At 51.8% G+C, this 23,557-nt stretch overlaps 1 protein-coding gene across 1 annotated transcript; it reads right to left on the minus strand.

Moving 5' to 3' along the window:
- Nucleotides 1-8,930: 8,930 nt before the first annotated feature.
- Nucleotides 8,931-15,006, minus strand: LOC147082719 (protein FAM162B-like). The gene is made up of 2 exons (XM_085980356.1): nucleotides 14,622-15,006; nucleotides 8,931-9,059 (listed from the first exon to the last, which is right to left on the minus strand). The coding sequence occupies exons 1-2, from the start codon at nucleotides 14,809-14,811 to the stop codon at nucleotides 8,947-8,949; spliced, it is 303 nt and encodes a 100-aa protein (XP_085836482.1). The 5' UTR covers nucleotides 14,812-15,006; the 3' UTR covers nucleotides 8,931-8,946.
- Between the last annotated feature and the right edge of the window lie 8,551 nt (nucleotides 15,007-23,557).

A 23,557-nucleotide genomic window follows, 5' to 3' on the forward strand; every position in this document is an offset into this window, starting at 1 on the left:
CCCCGGCGATGCCTGGCCGATCCAGCGAGTGTGGCAGCAGTTAGTGCCCGTGTGGCCCTGGTCTGTGTCTGCATGGCAGCAGCCAGTGAATGCACGGCACGACTGAGCACTTGGCTAGAAGCCGCCTGTGAAGCAGCGAAGTCCTGCTGACTCCTAGCCTGTGCTGCCGCGATGTCCTGCAGACTCTTGGCCTGTGCTGCACTGAATTGTTGCAGACTCCTGGCCTGTGCTGCACTGAATTGTTGCAGACTCCTGGCCTGTGCTGGCCCGAATTCCTGCACACTCCTTGCCAGTGACTCTATGGAGTCAGGCATCCTTGCCACTGCAGCCATGAGCTCAGTGTGCCTGCGCTCAGCCTGGGCGCCCATTTCCGCTAGGAGCCGCACCTCCTCTGTGCTCACCGTAGCAGGACTGGAGGCCGCACTCACCCTCCGGGGAGAAGGCCGCCGAGCTTCCCCACCCCTCCCGCGTTGCTGCAGCCCGCTGGTCGCCGGAGCTTCACTATCCTCCGACCCTTCCCCCCTGCTCCCCTCCAGGGAAGACGTGTCACCATCATGGCCATGGGCTGCCTCGGCTGAGGGTTGTCCCTGATGGTCTGGCTTCCTCTTCCTCCTCCTCTATGTCTGACTCGGACACAGTGCCAGCTTGAGGGGCCGCTTCCTCACCTGGCGAGTCACCATCTGAAAGCAGGGAGGCACAAGAGTTGCTTTAGAGTGAGGACAGGGCGGCAGCGAGGAAGGCATGAGTGCTGCTGTGCACTGCATTGGTTCGATAGTGGCAAAGGATGCTGGTGTGAGGTGCAAGTGGAAAGGGAGAGGTCAAAAAGGTGACGACCTTACCATTGGTGCCCAGAACTGGGTCAGCATCTCCAGTGGCGACGGGGCCACTCAGCCGGCCTGCCATGATCCACTCCACTCGCTGCTCGAGGTCGCTCAGCTGTTTCAGGTCAGGACGGCCTTCCCCGGTCTGTCGCTGCTGTCTTCTGTTATGCGCCAGCTTGGCCTGCAAGAGAAAGGACCGCCTCTAAGTACAGTGTCAAGCCCTGATCTTTCCCGCACTGCCTCCCATGGTCGATTAGCCCTGACAGTGTCAAGCCCTGATCTTGCCCGCACTGCCTCCCATGGTCGAATAGCCCTGACAGTGTCTAAAGTCCTGATTGCGCAAGTGCTTTTCATGACAGTCCCATAGCTGCTGGATGAGGGCTGGCCATTAGGGCTTTCAGACCTGTTTGGCCATAAAGTGAGGTGCACATGCAGGGATGAGGAGGATACTGGAAAGGGTACTCACCCTGACAACCCGAGTGAGGTTGTTGAATTTTTTCCGGCACTGGGTTGGTGTCCTGCCAACCACGCTGTTGGACGTGACCCTGTTTGCCACATCCCTCCATGCTTTCCGATAGTCGGCGGGCAGCGGCCTCCTGCCACCCTCAGGGAAGAGGATATGGCGCCTGCGGTCCACTGCGCCAACCAGCAGCCTCAGGTCACCCTCGCCGAAGCGCTGTGCTCTCTCCCTGGCCTTCTCCATTCTCCTGGGCGTGAAGCTGTTCCAGAAGCAGTGTTCAGGCCTTGCCTTAGGGCTGCAGTGTGCAGGGCGTGGCAGCCAAGCAATTCCACCCCCCTTTAAGTGCTGACCGGCGCCTGACTGTCTGCCTTCAATGAGCAACTCACCGCACCTGCGCTGCGCCCGCCTTCGGTGTTTGCGCCCCGGATCGCCGGCTTAGCGCCTAATGATAGTCGTGCATCGCCTGCTTTAGCGCAGCAGCAACCTCTTGGGGCGATGCAACTGAATATCGGCGAAGGTGGCGCTAAGTTGCACCGGGCGCAAAAGTTAGCGAACGCCATGCTGTAGCGCCCCAAACGTGGCTATGCTGAATTTCTAGGCCTTTGTGTTTTAAAAGCAACTTTTTTTTTTGCTGGAAATCTAGATTTGAAAAGAAACACGCAGAAAGTGGGAAAAAGAAATGAAGAGTTTGGAATCAAAATGGCGGCCACTCACCTCAACTCAGAAGCATTAGGCCTGCCCACACACGCACCGATTGGTCAACCGTCAGGTCACTGAACTGTAGGATTGGTCAATCGTCACGTCACTCGACTCTAGGATGGCCCGCCCGCACACGCAATGAACCCGCCCCCGTGACGCAGCGATTCGTCGACCGTCGGGTCGCTCGACTGTACGATTGGTCAACCTTCACATCACTCGATGCTAATGAGCGGAAAATGAGCGGAATTTTGAACGTTTTTTGGATACAGTCGGCACAATATTTGTCCGACCAGAAAGTAAATATGCCTATGAGAGTTCCCTAATGATAAGCTTTCTTTTGATATAACATATCTGTAGGTACGCTCTATAACTTTTGATTGTATAGCCGGACAGACAGAGAGACAGAGAGACATAAAGCTTTTTTTCTACTAGCTAGAGTGCCCGGCGGTGCCGAGGGTTTTTTGAGGGCATGTTGTTGTTGGAAGAGAGAGAGAGAGTGACTGGGGGGAAGAGAGAGAGCGACTGAGGGGGAAGAGAGAGAGCAACTGGGGGTAGAGAGAGAGCAACTGGGGGGAAGAGAGAGAGCGACTGGGGGTAGAGAGAGAGCGACTGGGGGAAAGAGAGAGAGCGACTGGGGGGAAGAGAGAGAGCGACTGGGGGGAGGGGAGGCAGGGGGAGGGGGGAAGGGGGAGAGGGGAGGGGGAGGTGAAGGGGGGAGGGGAGGGGGGAGAGAGGGAGGGGAGGGGGGCGGAAGGGGGAGGGGGAGAGGAGGGGGGGAGCGGGGGAGGGGAAAGGGGGAGGGGAAGGGGGGGAGGGGAGGGGGGTGGAGCGGGAGGAGGTGTTGGGGGGTGGAGGGGGAGGTGGGAGGTGGGGGGTGGAGTGGGGGGGAAGGAGGGGGGTGGGAAGGGTGTGGGGGGAAGGGTGGGGGAAGGAGGGGGGAAGGGAGAAAGGGAGGGGGGGAAGCCAGCAGACCCTCTCCCCTCTGCCGGCGATGGCTCCGCGGAGCTCCGTGCCGCCCCACGCACTGACATGGCCCAGCCGAGCTCAGCGCCCAGGTAAGCCCGAGCCCCCCGCCCCCGAGCCCCGCTCTCCCGAGTCCCGCCCCACGCCCTCCTGAGCCCCAGCTTCAAGACTGCCGATTGCGGCTGGGCCTGCGCTGTAGCCAAGCCCCAGGAACAGGCGTGAGCCGGCTTGAGGGTGTGAGAGAGGGCCGGGCCCGGTTGCCGGGGTAAACCTTCCCCCCCTTCCTGCTCTCCCGAGCACCGGCCTCCTGAGCCCCGCCCTCCCGAGCCCCGCCTTCCCGAGCACAAACCCCCCCGCCCAAGCCGCGGGGGGGAAGGAGAGAGCCGCCGCTCCTCCGGTCGATGTGTTGCGGGCCGACCCCTGATGAGCGCCCGATCAGCTGAGCCCGAGCCCCGCAGTGACCGCAACTCACCTCCCGCTAGGCTCCCTCCCGCCCCGCCAGACTTTACCAAAATGGCGGCGACGGCTACGCTCGGCCCAGTCCCGCGCCGCCAGCCTTCACCAAGATGGCGGCGATCGCGGGGCGGGCCCAGCGGGAGGGGCGGTGCCTAGCTCGGGCGTGGCTGGCGAGGAGAGGCTGAGGCTTCCAGGCCTGCAAAAACGGTGACAGGTAGGAAAATTAATGAGGTTAGAGAAAAGATTGACAAATTAATTAACTTTTTTTAAAAACAATTTGTGTTTTAAAAGCAACTTTTTTTTTGCTGGAAATGTAGATTCGAAAAGAAACACGCAGAAAGCGGGAAAAAGAAACGAAGAGTTTGGAATCAAGATGGCGGCCACTCACCTCGGTTCAGAATGATTAGGCCTGCCCACACACGCACCGATTGGTCAACCGTCAGGTCACTGAAGTGTAGGATTGGTCAATCATCCTGTCACTCGACTCTAGGACGGCCCGCCTGCACGCGCGACGAACCCGCCCCTGCGACGCAGCGATTGGTCGACCGTCGGGTCACTCGACTGTACGGTTGGTCGACCTTCATGTCACTCGATGCTAATGAGCAGATAATGAGCGGAATTTTGAACATTTTTTGGCTACCGTGGGCACAATTTTTGTCCGACCAAAAAGTAAATATGCTTATGACCGTTCCGGAATCGTAAGCTTTCTTTTGATGTAACACACGTGTAGGTACGCTCTATAACTTTTGAGTGTATAGCCGGACAGACAGACAGGCAGACAGACAGATGAACCGCTTTTATATATAGAAGACTAGCTGGAGTGCCCGGCGGTGCCGAGGCTTTTTCGAGGGTATGTTGTTGGAAGAGAGAGAGAGAGCGACTGGGGGGAAGAGAGAGAGCGACTGGGGGGAAGAGAGAGAGCGACTGGGGAGAAGAGAGAGAGCGACTGGGGAGAAGAGAGAGAGCGACTGGGGGAATAGAGAGAGCGACTGGGAGAAAGAGAGAGAGCGACTGGGGGGAAGAGAGAGAGCGACTGGGGGGAAGAGAGAGAGCGACGGGGGGAAGAGAGAGAGCGACGGGGAGGGGGGAGGGGGAGGGAGGAGGGGGAGGAGGGGGGAGAGAAGGGAGGGAGAGAAGGGGGGAAGGGGGGGAGTGGGGGTGAGAGAAGGGGTGGAGGTGGGGAGAGGGGGAGAGAAGGGGGAGGGGGAGAGAAGGGGGAGGGAAGGGGAGGGGCGGAGAGAAGGTGGGGAGGGGGGAGGAGAAAGAGACACAGAGGGAAGGAGAGAGGGCGACTGGCCCGCAGGCGCAAATGGAGCCAAGCCCCGGGAACAGGCGTGAGCCGGCTTGAGGCTGTGAGAGACGGCCAGGCCCGGTTGCCGGGGTAACCCTTCCCCCCCTTCCGAGCCCCCGCCCTCCCGAGCCCCGGCCGCCCCGCCCCGCACTCCCGAGCCCCGCCCCCCGCTCTCCTGAGAGCCCCGCCCTCCCGAGCCCCGCCCCCCCCACCCGAGCCGGCTTCAAGACCGCAGAGCGGGGAAGAGAGATGCCGCATCTCACCTGCTGGCTTCCCGCGCTCTGTGCCTCGGACTTTTGTGTGTCACCTGTTACGCGCGCACCCTGTGCCTGTCCGGTGTCCCTCGCGCCGACGCCGTTGCCCCGGGTAACGTGACGGGGGAGACTGGGGGTGCGTTGATGGGGGGGAGGAGCTTACCACAAGCTGTGGGACAATGACCTAGCTCGGGCGTGGCTGGGCAGGAGAGGCCCAGGCTTTGAGGCCTTACAAAAACAGGGAAAGGTAGGAAAAAGAATCAGGTTAGAGATAATATTTACAAATAAATTAACTTTTTTCAAAACAATTTAATAAAAGCAATTTTTTTTTGCTGGAAATGTAGATTTGAAAAGAAACACGCAGAAAGTGGGAAAAAGAAATGAAGAGTTTGGAATCAAGATGGCGGCCACGCACCTCGGTTCAGAAGGATAAGGCCCGCCTACACCGTCATGTCACTGAAGCGTAGGATTGGTCAATCGTCCTGTCACTCGACTCCAGGAGGGCCAGCCCGCACGCGCGACGAGCCCGCCCCAGCGACGCAGCGATTGGTCGACCGTCGGGTCGCTCGACTGTACGATTGGTCGACCTCGACATCACTCGATGCTAATGAGTGGATAATGAGCGGAATTTTGAACGTTTTTGGATACCACGGGCGCAATTTTTGTCTGACCGAAAAGTAAATACGCTTATGACCGTTCCGGAATCGTAACCTTTCTTTTGATGTAACGCACGTGTAGGTACGCTCTATAACTTGAGAGTGTATAGCCGGACAGACAGACGGAAGGACAGACAGACAGAAGTACCGCTTTATATATACTAGCTCGAGTGCCCGGCGGTGCCGAGGCCTTTTTGAGGGCATGTTGTTGTTGCAAGAGAGAGAGAGAGCGACTGGGAGGAAGAGAGAGAGCGACTGGGGGGAAGAGAGAGAGCGACTGGGGGGAAGAGAGAGAGCGACTGGGGGAAGAGAGAGAGCGACTGGGGGGGAACGACGGGGGGGAAGAGAGAGAGCGACGGGGGGGTAGAGAGAGAGTGACGGGGGGAAGAGAGAGAGCGACTGGGGGGAAGAGAGAGAGCGACGGGGCGAAGAGAGAGAGTGACTGGGGGGAAGAGAGAGAGCGACTGGGGGGAAGAGAGAGAGCGACTTGGGGGAAGAGAGAGCGACTGGGGGGAAGAGAGAGAGCGACTGGGAGGAAGTGGGTGTAGGGGGAAGGGGGCTGGGGTAGGGGAAGGGGTGGTAGGTGTAGGGGGAAGTGGGGTAGGGGTAGGGGGAAGGGGGGGTAGGGGTAGGGGCGTAGGGGAGGGGAAGAGGGTGGGAGGGGAGGGGGGTTGGGGGGGAGGGGGTGGGGGGGAGGGGGTGGTGGGTGAGGGGGGTGGAGGGGAGGGGAAGGGGGGAGGGGGAAGGGGGTGTGGAGTGGGAGAGGGGGGAAGCGGGGAGGAGGGGGAAGGGTGGTGGAGGGGGAGTGGGAGGGAAGGGTGGTGGAGGGGGAGTGGGGGGAAGGGGGGGTGGAGGGGGAGAGGGGGGGAAGGGGGGTGGAGGGGGGAGGGAGAGAGGGGGAGGGAGGGGGAGGGAGAGGGGGAGGGGAAGGGGAGAAGGGGAGGGGAGAAGGGGGAGGGGAGAGGAGGGAGGGAGAGGAGGGAGAGGGGGGACGGAGAGGGGAGAGAGACAGAGGGAAGGAGAGAGAGAGGGCGAGTGGCCCGCGGCTGCAGTGAGGGCCGGGCCTGGTTGCCGGGGTAATCCTTCACCCCCTTCCCGCTCTCCCGAGCCCCACGCTCCTGCCCCCCCGGGCCCCACGCTCCCGCCCTCCCGAGCCCCGCGCTCCCGAGCACCGGCCCCCCGCCCGAGCCGGCTTCAAGACCAGAGAGAGAAACGCCGCTGCTCATCAGCGCCTCAGAGCCGGCCGGTGCGCAAACTACCGCGAGGCCCGGCCGGACTCAAGTTGCGCTCCGGGCCGAAGTTGAGGCGCGCGCTGACTCCCGCCCCGCCTGCCTTTACTAAGATGGCGGCGGTGGCGACGCTGGGCTCAGGCCCGACCCCTCCAGCCTTCACAAAGATGGCGGCGATCGCAGGCCGCTTGTTGAGCGCGACGGGAGGTGCCTAGCTCGGGCGTGGCTGGGCAACAGAGGCCCAGGCTTCGAGGCCTGGAAAAACGGTGAAAGGTAGGAAAATTATACAGGTTAGAGAAAAGATTTACAAATTAATTAACTTTTTTAAAAATCAATTTGTGTTTTAAAAGCAACTTTTTTTTGCTGGAAATGTACATTTGAAAAGAAACACGCAGAAAGTGGGAAAAAGAAATGAAGAGTTTGGAATCAAGATGGCGGCCACTCACCTCATTTCAGAATGATAAGGCCCGCCCACACACGCACCGATTGGTCAACCGTCAGGTCACTGAAGTGTAGGATTGGTCAATCGTCCTGTCACTCCACTCTAGGATGGCCCGCCCGCACACACTATGAACCCGCCCCTGCGACGCAGCGATTGGTCGACCATCAGGTCGCTCAACTGTACGATTGGTCAACCTTCACGTCACTCGATGCTAATGAGCGGATAATGAGCGGAATTTTGAACGTTTTTTGGATACCGTCGGCACAATTTTTGTCCGACCAAAAAGTAAATATGCCTACAAGAGTCCCCTAATGATGAGCTTTCTTTTGATATAACATATGTGTAGGTACGCTCTATAACTTTTGGTTGTATAGCCGGACAGACAGAGAGACAGACAGACAGAGAGACATACTGTTTTTATATATATAGTTAGATACATTCCACCGGAGCTACTCCGACGAGAGAGGCCGATTGATCACATCCGACCGCCTTCAAAATGGCCATGCAAAGAAAACAAAAAGCCAACCCACCACAATAATCGCACAATTGATTCTAGTGTTCACATTTAAATATTGTAGCATTAATTCGGGGGGCCTGGACTAGGCTAGGGCACAAAGCAGGCCCAAGCTCACAACCTGAAGCAGATGGTGAAATGGTGGCCCAGCAGAAAATGAACACGAGGCCTGCTGTCCGAATTTTACAGTCAGCCTGCAGCCACCGCACACCCGCTCTCCTAAATCTCGCCCACTTCAGCGATTCCAGGGTGAATATAATCTAGATCAGCTTGTAGTCGGAGATGCATGCCAATATTTGAGCAGTCTCGTTGGCTTAAACTGCTGGATAAGCTGGAGTGATCCCACAATCCAGGGCTCCAAGGCAGCTCATCCTGAAATCATGGGTCTCTCCATCCACAATTTCCCAAGATGCATTGACAATGGGTACTGCTCCCCACTGGAGGTGCACTGTCGAATGACCCCATTTAAGTGAAGGACAGATCCAAGTCTCTGGTACATTCCTGTTAAGTGATGGACTTCAAGTGGTTTCCCTGTTTAACTCTGTCAGAAACTAGTTTCATGGTTTAAGAGCAGAGGCATGTTCAGTTGAAACAAAAACAAACATTGTTTATCCATAGCATTCGTCTACAATTGATTATTAAAAAATGTACTTTCAAAATAATTCTGCCAAACCAGAAGTGAATCTACTGGAATACCTGCTTGGGCTTCAATAACTTATCCACTGTCTTGTTACCAGTGTTAGGATTTATTTATTTTTCTAGACCCATCAAGCACAAAACTTGTAGGTTTTAAATTCTCCCTGCATTCTCACACAGTTTTCAATCAAATTGCAGTAAAGAATGGTGGCTAATGGCAGTGAACAGTGCTCTGGGGAGATCTGAGTTCACAGCAATAACACACAGCGAGAGGAGGATCAGATTGAGGATTAATCAAAACTCAGCTATCCCAACACAGAAGGCAAGGCCAAGACTCCATTCCGCCAAAAAACAGCTGCGTCGATCCTAAAAATCAAACATATTCCCAAGAGCCAAACTCGGAATCTCTTACTCTCCTTGCATTTTTTTGGGAACATGACCATTTTGGTGTAAACAGGTAGATAACCAATAAGAATGTCTAAAATAATTCGATGTACAGAGCTGGCGGTTTACTGAAAAGTTTACTTACGAAACCATTTCTGGAATATCCTGCTCCCTTTTGAAGCGTCCAGACCACAACAGAACCTTTTTGTCGTATGTTGAAGGTATTCGACCTTGAAGTTTGTACGCAGAATAAGCTTTAAGAAATATAAGTGCTGTTATAACTAAAGTTAGACTGAACAACTGTGCATAATACAATTAATTTCTCCCAGTATAGTTTGCAATAACCTTATGTGAGTTAAGAAAGATTCTTTCCTTATGTAAGTTAAGACAAGAACACAGGTCCGAGTTACAGGAGGGGTAGTAGGACCCTGCGGCACTGTGTCTCTGAGTTCATCCCCACCAACTCTCAAAATTTGACCCAAAGTACAGCCAGTGGGGCTGAAGCTTCTGAGCCTTTGTTGATTGGACCAATCACTGAACATAGGAGCAGGAGGAGGTCATTCAGCCCCTCAAGCCTGTTCCGCCATTCAATGAGATCATGGCTGATCTGCGACCTAACTCCATATACCCGCCTTTGGCCCATATCCCCTTAATACCTTTGGTTAATAGAAATCTATCAATTTCAACTGAGTTGCCCCAGTGTCACCTGAAAAATCAGCATCACAAGGGCCCCCTTTAAGGCTCCACTAATACAATAAAGAACAAGTGGTCCAAATAAAACTAATATGCTTAAAATAAAGCAACACAAAGTAAGCTTATTAATTAAATTAGAATGGCATTTCTGATGTCTACAGGACACTCTACGCCCTGCGGAGCCCACCGGTTACGGAAGGCCCAAAGAGTACCTGTGGGCACCGCATGCTCCCTCTCCAAGGCTACCTCTCCAGGGCACGGACAAGACCCAGGAAGAGAGGCAGGCAGTCAGAGCGACCCCCCCCCACACCACACCCCCCATGGGCCGCACCGATCCGTGGAGCTCCTGGGACCAGTGAGTATTGTCCTGGGTTCCCGGACAGGCACTGGGTTTCAACGCACGATCTGTGATTCTGAACTCAGAAAACTATGTTGGCCGGATATCAAAGGAAGCCACAGGGGAGTTGAGCAGATCAGACTTCCTGGTCATGCAGCTCAAGAAAAGGCTGAGAGATGGAAGGACCAATCTTCCCCAGTTTATGGAGGGTGGAAGATGGGAGGTCGGCCAAGAGAGCATTGGAATACTGGAGCCTGGAGGTGACAAAGACATTTAGGAGATCAAATAATCAATTACAATAATATTTATCTCAATGAAGAGATGTCTTTCTAAAAATTGTTATATTTTTCTCTTATAGAATCATAAAATCAATGAGCGCAGGAGGAGGCCATTCGGTCTATCGTGCCTGTGCTGGCTCTTTGAAAGAGCTGTCCAATTAGTCCCACACCCCTGCTCTTTCCTCATACTCTGCAAATGTTTCTTTTTAAGTAGAGATCCAAGTCCCTTTTGAAAATTATTATTGACTCTGCTTCCAGCACCCTTTCAAGCATTGCGTTCCAGATCACAACAACTCGCTGTGTAAAATAAATTCTCCTCATCTCCCCTCTGGCTTTTTGCTAATTATTTTAAACCTGTGTCCTCTGGTTACCGACCCTCCTGCCAGTGGTACATTGTACATTAACTTTCAGCTTCCAAACGTAGGGGGCATAGATTTAAAGTAATTGGGGGAAGGTTTAGAGGGGATTTGAGGGGAAATTTCTTCACCCAGAGGGTTGCGGGGGTCTGGAACTCACTGCCTGAAAGGGTGGTAGAGGCAGAGACCCTCATCACATTTAAAAAGTACTTGGATATGCACTTGAAGTGCTGTAACCTACAAGGCTACGGACCAAGAGCTGGAAAGTGGGATTAGGCTGGTTAGCTCTTTGTCGGCCAGCACAGACACGATGGGCCGAATGGCCTCCTTCCGTGCTGTAAATTTCTATGATTTTATGATTCTATGATACCGACAGTAAACAGGCAATAATTTAGCTGATTCAATGGGAGATTAAGATGCTTGCACATAGTCTGTGTGAGTCATATAGGCCTAGAAATTCAGTTTGGGCCCGCCAGCTGGCTTGCGCCCAAAAGTTAGCGCTGCGCGCGGAGCCAGTTGCGCCCGTGAGATATTCAGTTTTTGTGTCCCAAGTCGGAACCGGGCGCTGTTCCAGGGTGTGCCCGCCCCCGCTTGGGGCGCTGAAACTGAATTTCAGCGCTCTAGGTGCCGCTGCGCCACCCGATGCGGAGCGGCAGGCTGCGGTACTGCAGGCCTCCTCCTTCTCTTAAGGTGGAGGCGCCTGCAACGGGGAGATCACCGCTGGATTGTGCCGGCAAATGAGCCCAGCACCACGGAGAAGTGCCGGGCTCGCGGAAAGCAGCCGGCAATGCCGCGGGGGGGGGGGGGTGGTGGAGGAGGCCGGGGAAGGAGGTGCGGGCAGGCGGCCGCCGAAAAAGCGGCCGGCCGCACCTCCACCTTTATGCGCCCCACTAAGGCTGCAGTAAGGCCCTGGTCTCCGGATGTTAGTAGCGGCCGCCACGGAGGAGGCGGCGGCAACTGAATATGGGGGTCGGGCCGGCATCGGGGCGGAAACGGGGCACTGCGCACACCGATGACGTCATCGGTGCCGGCGCAGCGCTACCGGCTACCGCCGCCATTACCGCCAAGCTCAATATCAGCGCAACCTCCTCTACTGGCGCAGAGGCCCTCTTTGGGCCTTAACTGGGTGCAAAGCCCACTGAATTTCTAGGCCATAATGTGTTATCTAATGTGTCAGACATTTTCTATTGAATAGATGAGGCAACCATCTCAGCTTGGAGGATGTTGAAATATATTCACCGCTGCCCATCCCTCAGCTTAATTCTGCTTTTGCAACTGTCATCCTGCTTCAATCAGCAAAGTTTAATTGCAGTTCAGTCATTTAAGACCCGGACATTTCACCTACTCTTTCTGCGCAATAACTGCTTGGTAATTTATAACTTGTTTGTAACAGACTGCAATTACAGCCGCGCGGAGAGAGGCAGGAGGGGCAGATTGCTGGGTATAGGGCCTGCCTCATATCCAATAGCTTTCGGAGTCTCACTTGTACAGTCACTGTTAAGCTGAGGTTTTACTGTATTGCCAACAGTTTAGTATTTTTTTCTATTTATAATAAACTTGTTTTGAACAGTCAAAATAAATGTTGTAGTCACAAAAGGAGAGTGCGCAACTGGAGAGAACATAAACTAAGTTCTAAGTCAGGGCAATAAACAGGAGTGGACTGGCTATCTGGGAAATTGGCAGACTTCCGGGTGTCCCCGTGAATAGTTCCCTAGCACTGTATTATCGGCGCTTCCCTATCGGGGGAACCGCACCACCCCGGCTAGAATATTTTTCTTTATAATGGAGAGGGGGAAAAGAGGGAAAGGGGGAAAGGGGAAGTGGGGGAGATAGGGAGAGAAAGGGAGGAAAGGGGAAAATAGATAGGGAGAGGAGGGAAAGGGGTAGAGGGAGATGGGGAAAGGGAGGGGTTATAAGTTAGTTCTAGGGAAGGTGGGTTGGGTATATGCAGTTTTATTAATGTTTTCTAGTGTTTCCGGGCACATTCAGGGCAAGGTTGAAACTCTGGATTTAAGCTGAATGTTACAGGTGTGCTATAACTACACACTTTATTTGTACAAGTTCTCATAATATCAACCACGCTAGCTTGGCAGTACCTCCAAGAGGTTCATGGTGCAGTAATTGACTCAGTAGGGTTTAGGGTGGGGTGGGGAGTGTATCTCTTGTGATACACAAGGTATAACAATTATGTGGGACAGGTTGGATGGAGCAGAGGGACTTCTCCTGTTCATTGTTGTTCCTATGTGCATAAGACTGTGAATTCCATTCTGGGTGCTGAGCCTCACTAGATGCGAGCGTGGGTCAGAGACCAGGCTTTACTAGCATGGCTCGAGTCCTCTGACCCACACTCGGCACCACTGATACCTTCAGCCGACAGCAAAGCCTTCCTGTTTTGGCCCAATAGGTTGCCCAGCTGACATGGCTAAATGGAGCAGACCCGACTGGCTGGATTTCAGCCCCTGTCCCTTCCTGAAACTAACCAGGATTTACAACCAATCGCCTCAGTGGCTTGGTGGTGAATGCACTACCCTGTGTCAGTGAGCCAGTCACATCAGGGAGGCTCCAGATCCGATCCTCGGTCTGTGCTTACACTGTGGCAGTGGCTGCACTACAACCGGCTACAGTGCCTCCAGGGCCAGGGGAGGAAATCAGTCTGGGCTCCTGCTCCTAATCGTTATTCAGTAACCTTCTATGGGAGGAGCCTAGCGCAGCGCGCACTGGGGAGCGGGGTGCTGAGAAAACAGCCCGAGTGCCGGGCTGACCGATCGTGGCCGGCACCCCGCAGGAGGAACGGAAAGGAGGCAGGGGCTGGCAGGCAGCCTTTTACCTGCCCTTTAATTAGAGCCGCCGCGGCCACAGAAACACCACCCTGACCTTGTCAGACTAACGTCCGGCGGTAGGTCAGGGGGCGCGACTGAGGTTTGCGGCCGGGGTGCGAGCGGGGTTGCTGCACACGGCGATGACGTCATCACTGGAGGCACAGCGCCGCGGGGCATTTCCGGCTACCGCCGCTGCGAACCTCACGCTGAATTTTGCAGGAGGCATTAGCGGCACCGTGCCCGGGCTCCTGGGGCTTTGCAGGAGGTGCAAAGCAACCCAATTCCCACCCCCCCCCCCCAGCCAGGTGTTTTATTTTCCATTTTATTTGAGCACTTTTATTTATTAATTATTTTCAGAGATGGAGACTAAAGGCTGTTTGACTGACAAACAAACACATTCTTTCGAGGCCAGAAACAGCAATTTCACCAAAATACTAAAGTCCAGCCCAGCCTGTTGTGTACCATTAACGTCCTTAATGCAGCACAGATTTAAGAAAACAATAAAAGAAAATTACATTTCCTCTGCCAGATCAGATCACTCACGAGACAAACCCTGTTGAATACAATGCTCACAGAATGATACAGCACAGGAGGAGGCCATTCGGTCCATCGTGTCTGTGTCGGCTCTTTGGAAGAGCTACCCAGTTAGTCCCACTCCCCCACTCTTTCCCCATAGCCCTGTAAACTTCTCATTTTCAAGTATTTATCCAATACCCTTTTGAAAGTTACTACTGAATCTGCTTCCACCGCCCTTTGAGACAACGCATTCCAGATCATAACTTGCTGTGTAAAGAAAAGGTTGACCACATCAAACCCCTAGCTCTTTTGTCAATTATCAAATGTTTTGTTAATTGATCCTTTTCACTGCTTCTTTTAACATTGTGGGTGGGGGAGGAGGGGGGGAGTGGCGGCTCTAGGATATCCAGTATCTATGTACTAGGGGATATAGTCTAAAAATTAGAGCCGGACCTTTCAGGAGTGAAATTAGGAAACTCTTCTACACACAAAGGGTAGTAGAAGTTTGGAACTCTCTTCCGCAAACGGCAATTGATGCTAGATTATTGTTCATTTTAAATCTGAGATTGATAGCTTTCTGTTAACCAAAGGTATTGAGGGATAGGGGCTAAAGGCGGGTATATAGAGTTAGGTCACAGATCAGTGATGATCTCATTGAATGGCCTCCTCCTGTTCCTATGCTCCTGCAGGTAAATAAAACAGAACTGGAAGAGATGGGCCTAGTAAAGGAAAGGCGTTGGAGGCACACCCGCGATAGAGTCCCAGCAGAAAAAGCAGCAGCAATTTAACAGCAACTGAGTGGATGGACGATCATTACCCCCGTCAGGAGCGCCAGTCGGCAAAGCGGAGTCTGTTCCTTTCACCACCCCGTCCTGGTTCACTCTGGTACACAGCGATCGCCCAGGGCTTGGCTTCTGCCAGGAGACCCGACTGAGGACATCGGCGGGAGATCTACCAGTGACTCGGGCTGGGAGCAGGCTCCTCGCTCTCAACAGACTCCTCAACATCTCGCACTAGCTCCAAGCTCGGCCAAGGCTCTGGGTCAATGGGTCTGCAAGAAGATCACTCGGAGCTGAGCGGAGGGCCGGGAAATCACCGAGCAGGAAGAGTTCTCAGCAATGACGCGGGGATCTGATGCAAGACACTTTTAAGGAAATGCGTTCTGTATTTCCCCTGCCGTCTGAGTCACGTCATCATTGGAAATAAAGCAGGTCATTTACCGGAAAGGGGAGGTCCTGATTAAAGATGTATGTCGAGCTGCCAGAATTGGACAACGCCTTACCTGGTGTGAGGTTACAGCTATCATATCACACCTCCCACCCCAGGGCACAGCTACACTCCTGACAGAGGCGGCAGAGGACGGCCAAGCAACAGATAGCTCAGCTCTCATTGCCTCTCTCTCTCCCCGCTCCCTTTCTCTGTTCTTCCTTCTCTCTTTACCTTTTCTTTTCCAATTCCTGCCTCTTCTCTCCTCCCCTCTATTTAATTCTCTTTACTCTTTTCCCTTTCTTTCCGTCCTCTCCCCTTTCTCTCTTTTATCTCTCTCCCCTCTCTCCTGTTTCTCTTTCCCCATTAACTCTCCCTTCCTCTTGTTTTTCTTTTCCTTTCTTTCCTGTTCTCATTTTTATTCTTTCCTTTCACTTTCTTCCTCTCTGCCTCCCCCTTCCTCCCCCTCTCAACCTTTTTCCTTTTCTCTTTTTCTTTGCCTTTTACTCCCTTTCTTTCTCCTCCTTTCTCACTCACTTTGCAGCCAATCTGTGGGATGTACAAATGTCCCCCTTTCTGTCCCAAGACAGAGTGAGAGAGGAAGCAAGAGGTGGGCCGAGCACTCCATTCACATTAGTGGTGAAAGCCATCTATTAAAGTTAGAGAGGTTGGCTGGTAACACACTGCTGGGGTGTAAAGCCCACTGCAGAGTGGCTGCCTGTTATAGAGACCTCCTGATCTTCATTTCCATTACAAGCAATAGGACTGAAAGTCGGGCACTTTCTATGATGGGCACCGATCCACAATGACAGCTCTATGCCCCAGGGGTTAGTTGAAAATCTAGCCCTTGTCAAGCATTCAACCTGGAGAAAGGGTCTATCGGAGGAACTATTATACGATCGAGTCTGTAGTATCAGTCTGCATTACTTTATGTCCCCCATGGAGTTTGCTGGGCATTGCTGGCCTTTCAAAGACAAAAGGCACCACGGACAGAGAGAGAGAGTGAACCACAGAGGTGTGAGAACCAGAGTGGTGCCGTGTGAAACAGAAGCAAAGGTAATTGTTGGAGTGTGTCACAGCACTGTTGGGGAAAGTGACCCTCACTGCATCCACTACTACTCAAGTCCATTCTTAAAAGATCAGGCCATTTGCTGCTGCCAGTATGCAAAATCTTGCACTATTCTGTATGTATACTAGTGGTTTCAGGTCTGTAACTAGGTTCAGCTAGTTAACTTACAGTCTGAGCAGAGTTGAAGTGTGGTCTGCAAATATTACCCTCTCCCAGGGTGGCTTAGAAAGAAATAAGATGCAGTGGGCATTGATCTAGAACTGTGCCCTCAGAGACATGGACCATGTACAGCAGGCACCTCAAAGCACTGGAGAGGTACCAGCAATGCTGCCTCCACAAGATCCTGCAAATCCATTGGCAGGATAGGCGCACCAACATCAGTGTTCGCGCTCAGGCCAACATCCCCAGCATCGAAGCTTTGACCACTTTCGATTAGCTCCGATGGATGGGTCACATCGTCTGCATGCCCGATACGAGACTCCCAAAACAAGCGCTCTACTCGGAGCTCCGACATGGCAAGAGAGCCCCAGGTGGGCAGAGGAAATGCTTCAAGGACACCCTCAAAGCCTCCTTGAAAAAGTACAACATCCCCACAGACACCTGGGAATCCCTGGCCCAAGACCGCACAAAGTGGAGGAGAAGCATCCGGGAAGGTGCCGAACACCTCGAGTCTCTTCGTTGGGAGCAAGTGGAAGCCAAGCGCAAGCGCAAACAGCAGAAGGAGCTCACGTCAACCCAAGCCCCCACACACCCGTCCCTTCAACCACCGTTTGCCTCACCTGTGACAGAGATTGTAGGTCCCGCATTGGACTCATCAGTCACCTGAGAACTCATTTTTAATGCGGAAACAAGTCATCCTCGGTTCCGAGGGACTGCCTAAGAGAGAAGAGAGAAAACTGTGCCCATCCTAAAGGGCACCAGCTCTCTGCAGAGGCAGGAAACCAGCGGGTGGCAGTTTCTGGTTTGAAATCGATGTCCACTCATGGGTGTGTGTTGCAGGAGAGAGCGTCTCATTAAAACCACCCTAAAATTACATCAGAGTGCTGGCAGCAAGGTGTGAGAGATACTCGTCCCATCACATCTTCATTAGCCGATCGTCAGTAACAGCATGGAACAGGAAGCCCACACAGTGGGAGGTTAAGACATTGGCCTAGAATTTGCAGTCAGCGGCGAAGAAAAGGCGCTTGCCACTGGCCCCGAAGAAAGCTGCCCACAAAGATTTTGTGATCTCTGTGGCGAGAAGTTTGCTTTTTTCAACGGGCAATTGAGATCAGTGTCGCTGCCTAAGCAGCCAATCACAATGCAGAATTCTCACAGACCGGGAACCAGGAAATGAAGAAGCTGCTTTTATTCTGACTTTTTAGAAATGTTATAGAGAGCAAAACAAAGATTGGGGCTTTCACATGGGGAAATGGTAAACCTGAAATAAAGATGAGCTAACTTAAACATTTTTTAAAAATGTTTCTTAATAATTGTATTTGTTAATCACATTTGACACTCCGCAAAATTAAAATTAGTTTTTCAGGGCCATAATGTTTGTTTAGCAGTCAATAGTTACACCTAATCCAACAAGGTCTAACTTTTAATGGGGTATTTAACAGCGATATTACGGTGGAAAAGCCCAAGTTTTCATCAGTTTCACTGATTTCCCTGATTACAGTAATTGCTGGTGATGGGGTGTGGGGAGGAGCTCACAGTGCAGCCAGTGTCGGAGCAGTGATTTACTGACTGCAACTTCAGGATTTCCGCATTAGGACGCACATGCTCTACATCCTGAAGTTGCGGTCAGTTTCAAAGGGGCAATAACAATGAACGCTGTTCATTCACTGTTACTACCCACCGTAAATTCCAGGCCATTAAATATTAAACAAGGGGGCAAAGGCAATTAAATCATCACTTTGACAATAGGTCAGGAAAACACCGGTCGAACATGGAGCTACAGTTTTCAGTAGAATGTTGATGAACACGCTGTACAAGAGGGGCGGGTACCTGCACACAGTACTTCTCAATGTTTATGAACACACTGTACAAGAGGGGCCGATACCTGCACACAATACTTCTCAATGTTTATGAACACACTTTACAAGAGGGGCAGGTACCTGCACACAGTGCTTCTCAATGTTGATAAACACACTGTACAAGAGGGGCAGATAACTGCACACAGTACTTCTCAATGTTGATAAACACACTGTACAAGAGGGGCAGGTACCTGCACACAGTGCTTCTCAATGTTGATAAACACGCTGTATAAGAGGGGCAGGTGCCTGCACACAGTGCTTCTCAATATTGATAAACACGCTGTATAAGAGGGGCAGATACCTGCACACAGTGCTTCTCAATGTTGATAAACACACTGTACAAGAGGGGCAGGTACCTGCACACAGTGCTTCTCAATGTTGATAAACACGCTGTATAAGAGGGGCAGGTGCCTGCACACAGTGCTTCTCAATGTTGATAAACACGCTGTATAAGAGGGGCAGATACCTGCACACAGTGCTTCTCAATGTTGATAAACACACTGTACAAGAGGGGCAGATACCTGCACACAGTACTTCTCAATGTTGATAAACACACTGTACAAGAGGGGCAGGTACCTGCACACAGTGCTTCTCAATGTTGATAAACACGCTGTATAAGAGGGGCAGGTGCCTGCACACAGTGCTTCTCAATGTTGATAAACACGCTGTATAAGAGGGGCAGGTGCCTGCACACGGTGCTTCTCAATGTTGATAAACACGCTGTACAAGAGGGGCAGGTCATAGAGTCATAGAGTAATACAGCACGGATAGAGGCCCTTCGGCCCATCGTGTCCGCGCCGGCCATCAAGCTCTGCCTAATCTAATCCCATATTCCAGCATTTGGCCCGTAGCCTTGTATGCTATGGCATTTCAAGTGCACATCCAAATGCTTCTTAAATGTTGTGAGGGTTTCTGCCTCCACAACCCTTTCAGGCAGTGAGTTCCAGACTCCAACCACCCTCTGGGTGAAAAAATCCTTTCTCAAATCCCCTCTAAACCTCCCGCCCTTTACCTTGAATCTATGCCCCCTAGTTATTGACCCCTTTACTAAGGGAAAAAGCTCCTCAGCATCCATCCTATCTATGCCCCTCATAATTTTGTACACCTCAATCATGTCCGCCCTCAGCCTCCTCTGCTCCAAGGAAAACAAACCCAATCTGCCCAGTCTCTCTTCATAGCCGAAGCGCTCCAGCCCTGGTAACATCCTGGTGAACCTCCTCTGCACCCTCTCTAACGCGATCACATCCTTCCTGTAGTGTGGCGACCAGAACTGCACACAGTATTCCAGCTGTGGCCTAACCAGTGTTTTATACAGCTCCATCATAACCTCCTTGCTCTTATATTCAATGCCTCGGCTAATGAAGGCAAGTATCCCATCTGCCTTTTTTTACCACCTTATCCACCTGTTCCGCCGCCTTCAGGGATCTGTGTACTTGCACACCCAGATCCCTCTGACCCTCCGTCTTGCCTAGGGTCTTTCCATTCATTGTGTATTCCTTTGCCTTGTTAGTCCCCCCAAAGTGCATCACCTCGCACTTTTCCGGGTTAAATTCCATTTGCCACTGTTCCGCCCATCTGACCAACCCATCTATATCATCCTGCAGACTGAGGCTACCCTCCTCGCTATTTACCACCCTATCAATTTTTGTATCATCCATAAACTTACTGATCATACCCTTTACATTCATATCCAAGTCATTAATGTAGACCACAAACAGCAAGGGACCCAGCACCGATCCCTGTGGTACCCCACTGGCCACAGGCTTCCAGTCACAAAAACAACCTTCGACCATCACCCTCTGCCTTCTGCCACTAAGCCAGTTTTGTATCCAATGTGCCAAGGCACCCTGGATTCCATGGGCTCTTACCTTCTTGACCAGTCTCCTGTGCGGGACTTTATCGAAGGCCTTACTGAAATCCATGTATACCACATCCACTGCGTTACCCTCATCCACACACCTAGTCACCCCCTCAAAAAATTCAATCAAATTAGTCAGACATGATCTTCCCTTGACAAAGCCATGTTGACTATCCCTGATTAATCCTTGCCTCTCCAAGTGGAGGCAAATTTTGTCCCTCAGGATTTTTTCCAATAATTTTCCTACCACTGATGTTAGGCTCACTGGCCTGTAGTTCCCCGGTTTTTCCCTACTACCCTTCTTGAATAATGGTACTACATTAGCGGTTCTCCAGTCCTCTGGCACATCCCCTGTGGCCAGAGAGGTCCTGAATATATGTGTTAGAGCCCCCGCAATCTCCTCCTTTGCCTCACACAGCAGCCTGGGATACATTTCGTCCGGGCCTGGGGATTTATCCATTTTTAGGCCAGCTAAAACCGCCAATACCTCCTCCCTCTCGATGTTAATATGTTCGAGCATATCACAGTCCCCCCGCCCTATTTCTATGTCTACATCGTCCTTCTCCATAGTGAAAACAGATGCAAAAAATTCATTTAGAACCCCTCCTACATCTTCCGGCTCCACACACAGGTTGCCACTTTTGTCCCTAATGGGCCCTATTTTTTCCCTAGTTATCCTCTTACCCTTAATATACTTATAAAACATCTTCGGATTTTCCTTTATTTTGCTCGCCAGTGTTATTTCATGGCCCCTCCTTGATCTCCTAATTTCTTTTTTAAGTATCCCCCTGCACTTTTTGTACTCCTCTAGGGCTTCCTCCATCTTTAGCCTTTTGTATCTACCAAAAGCCCTCCTTTTTTTCCTAATCCATTCTCGTATATCCCCTGACATCCAAGGTTCCCTGTGGTTTTTGGAACCACCCTTGACCTTTATGGGAACATGTTGCCATTGTATGATCTCAATCTCCCTTCTGAAAGCCTCCCATTGCTCCGATGCGGATTTTCCTACAAGTAGCTGATCCCAGTCCATTTTGGCCAGATCCTGCCTTATCCTATTAAAATCGGCCTTCCCCCAATTTAGAACCTTTATTTCCGGCCCATCCCTGTCCTTTTCCATGACCACCTTAAATCTTACCATATTATGGTCACTATCACCAAAGTGCTCACCTACTAGCACTTTTTCCACTTGGCCGGCCACATTCCCTAGAATTAGATCCAGTACCGCCCCCTCTCTTGTAGGACTTTCTACATGCTGGCTCAAAAAGCTCTCCTGGATGCACTTTAAGAATTCTACACCCTCTGAGCCTTTCACACTCTGACTATCCCAGTTAATATTGGGGAAGTTGAAATCCCCCATTATTATTACCCTATTATTTGCACATTTCTCTGAGATTTGCCTACATATCTGTTCCTCTATCTCCCCCTGACTGTTTGGAGGCCTATAGTACACTCCCAGCAAAGTGCTTGCCCCCTTTTTGTTTTTAAGCTCCACCCATATGGCCTCATTAGAGGACCCTGCTAATATATCATCCCTCCTTACTGCAGTAATTGACTCCTTAATTAATATTGCGACACCCCCTCCTCTTATACCTCCCCCTCTGTCTCGCCTGAAGATTCTGTACCCCGGAATATTGAGCTGCCAATCTTGCCCTTCCCTCAACCATGTCTCCGTGATAGCAACAATATCATACTCCCATGTGTTTATCAACACCTTCAGTTCATCCACCTTATTTGCAAGACTCCTTGCATTAAAATAGATGCCATCCAGCCTTGCCCTTATATATTTGCCCTGTCTACCAAGCTGACTTGTTTTTTTCTCTATAATTGGCAGCACATCCCCCCCTATTTCAGCTCCCCTCTGTATCCCATCCCCCTGCCAAGTTAGTTTAAACCCCCCCCAACAGTGCTAGCAAACCTCCCTGCAAGGATATTTGTCCCGCTCTGGTTCAGGAGCAACCCGTCCGACTTGTACAAGTCCCACCTTTCCCAGAAGCAGGCCCAGTGATCCAGGAAAGTAAAACCCTCCCCCCTACACCAACTCTTTAGCCACGCATTCATCTGCTCTATCCTCCCATTCTTATACTCACTAGCACGTGGCACTGGGAGTAATCCAGAGATTACAACCTTTGAGGTCCTGCTCTTTAATCTGTTACCTAGCTCCCTAAATTCTTGATGCAGGACCTCATCCCTCTTTTTACCTATGTCGTTGGTACCAATGTGGACCACGACCACTGGCTGTTCACCCTCCCCCTCCAGAATGCCCTGCAGCTGCTCAGTGATGTAGGGTTTTTTTTCCTGCTCTCTTGCCCGTTCTGGCCCCCTGCCAGACTTCGTGCAAGAATTACCCTTGAGTGGTTCGACCCACCCCCCTCTACGGTTCTAGACCTTGGACTTAGATGCAGAGAACAGTAGTGCAGAGAAGAGGACTCAATAGACCAGGCTGAATAGCACGAAATGGATGCTTTTATTTTTGAACAGTTTGAAGCTTTACAAAATACATGTCATAGGCACAGATTAAAGTAACTACAATCATGCACAAATTTATGAACTTGACTCTATGGAAATGGGGAACACACGGCACATCGTAAAAGGGGAAACACATTACGATTTCCCTTAACTCCCTCCCCTATACCTAAACTAAGTTTCGACCTGGGGAACTTGGGATCATGCTCACCACTCTCGAAATCGCGAAAAGGGGTTCGCAGCCTTTTTGGCACCGCTTCCCGTCGTCACGTGGATTGGAAGCTTCTGGCGCAGTCGATATTCTCTCCTCCCTCGAGGCGGTGGGGTAGACCCAGCCTCGATGAGCGCTCGTCAAGGTTGAGATCCACTAGGCCTGTCGTGGATTTTTGTTCGTGGAGTAGATCTAGATGCAGGTTATGCACATGGGAGAATCTTGTGGCATCGATCGCCGGTTCTCCAGAGGGTTTCTTCTCCGTCGGCCTGGGTCGTCGATGATCTCCCGACCCCAGTACCCGGGCCACCCTTGTCGTCTTCTCGTCGTGGCCGAGCCTTGTTTGGCTGAACACCGGCCACGTTGTCCTTTTTCCGAAACCGTCCGTCTTTAAAAAGACGAAAACGTTTTCATCGATCTGCCGAAGTGGAAGAGGCGCCGATCCGGGCACCGTCCGCCCTTCGTTCGTTCCTCGTAGAAGAAAGTTCTTGAAGAAATGGAAGCCTGAAGTCGCCCAACAAGAAGCCGTAGCAGTGAAGAAGTAACTTAGATGGACTTTCAATCCATAGTTATACTCTTTTGGGACAGTCTTATCTCCCGCCAAATCATAGTCCTGTCTTTGTATTAATTTTGGCGGGCAGAGATCTCTGCAGGGGCGCTTTGTCTTGTAACGGAGCCGGTGATAACTTGAACTGGCCTTCCTGGCAGATAATGTCTGTTAATGTCCTTTGCATTGTCACCGTGGCTCGGTTCGCATATTGATCGGTCCGGACATTTTCCTTGATGGCTGCTAAACGGTTTTTCCTTTGTACAATAAATGGGTATAAGTGTTTTTACATTGTCCGCCCATACCTTGATGGGCCCCATCCTGTACTTATAATCCATTGAATATGTATGCTGTTGCTCTGAGTTTCGGTTCCCAGATACT

Source organism: Somniosus microcephalus, unplaced genomic scaffold (genome assembly GCF_052327205.1).
Source record: "Somniosus microcephalus isolate GS21.2 unplaced genomic scaffold, FLI_Smic_1.0 scaffold132, whole genome shotgun sequence".
In the NCBI taxonomy this organism is placed as follows: Eukaryota; Metazoa; Chordata; class Chondrichthyes; order Squaliformes; family Somniosidae; genus Somniosus; species Somniosus microcephalus.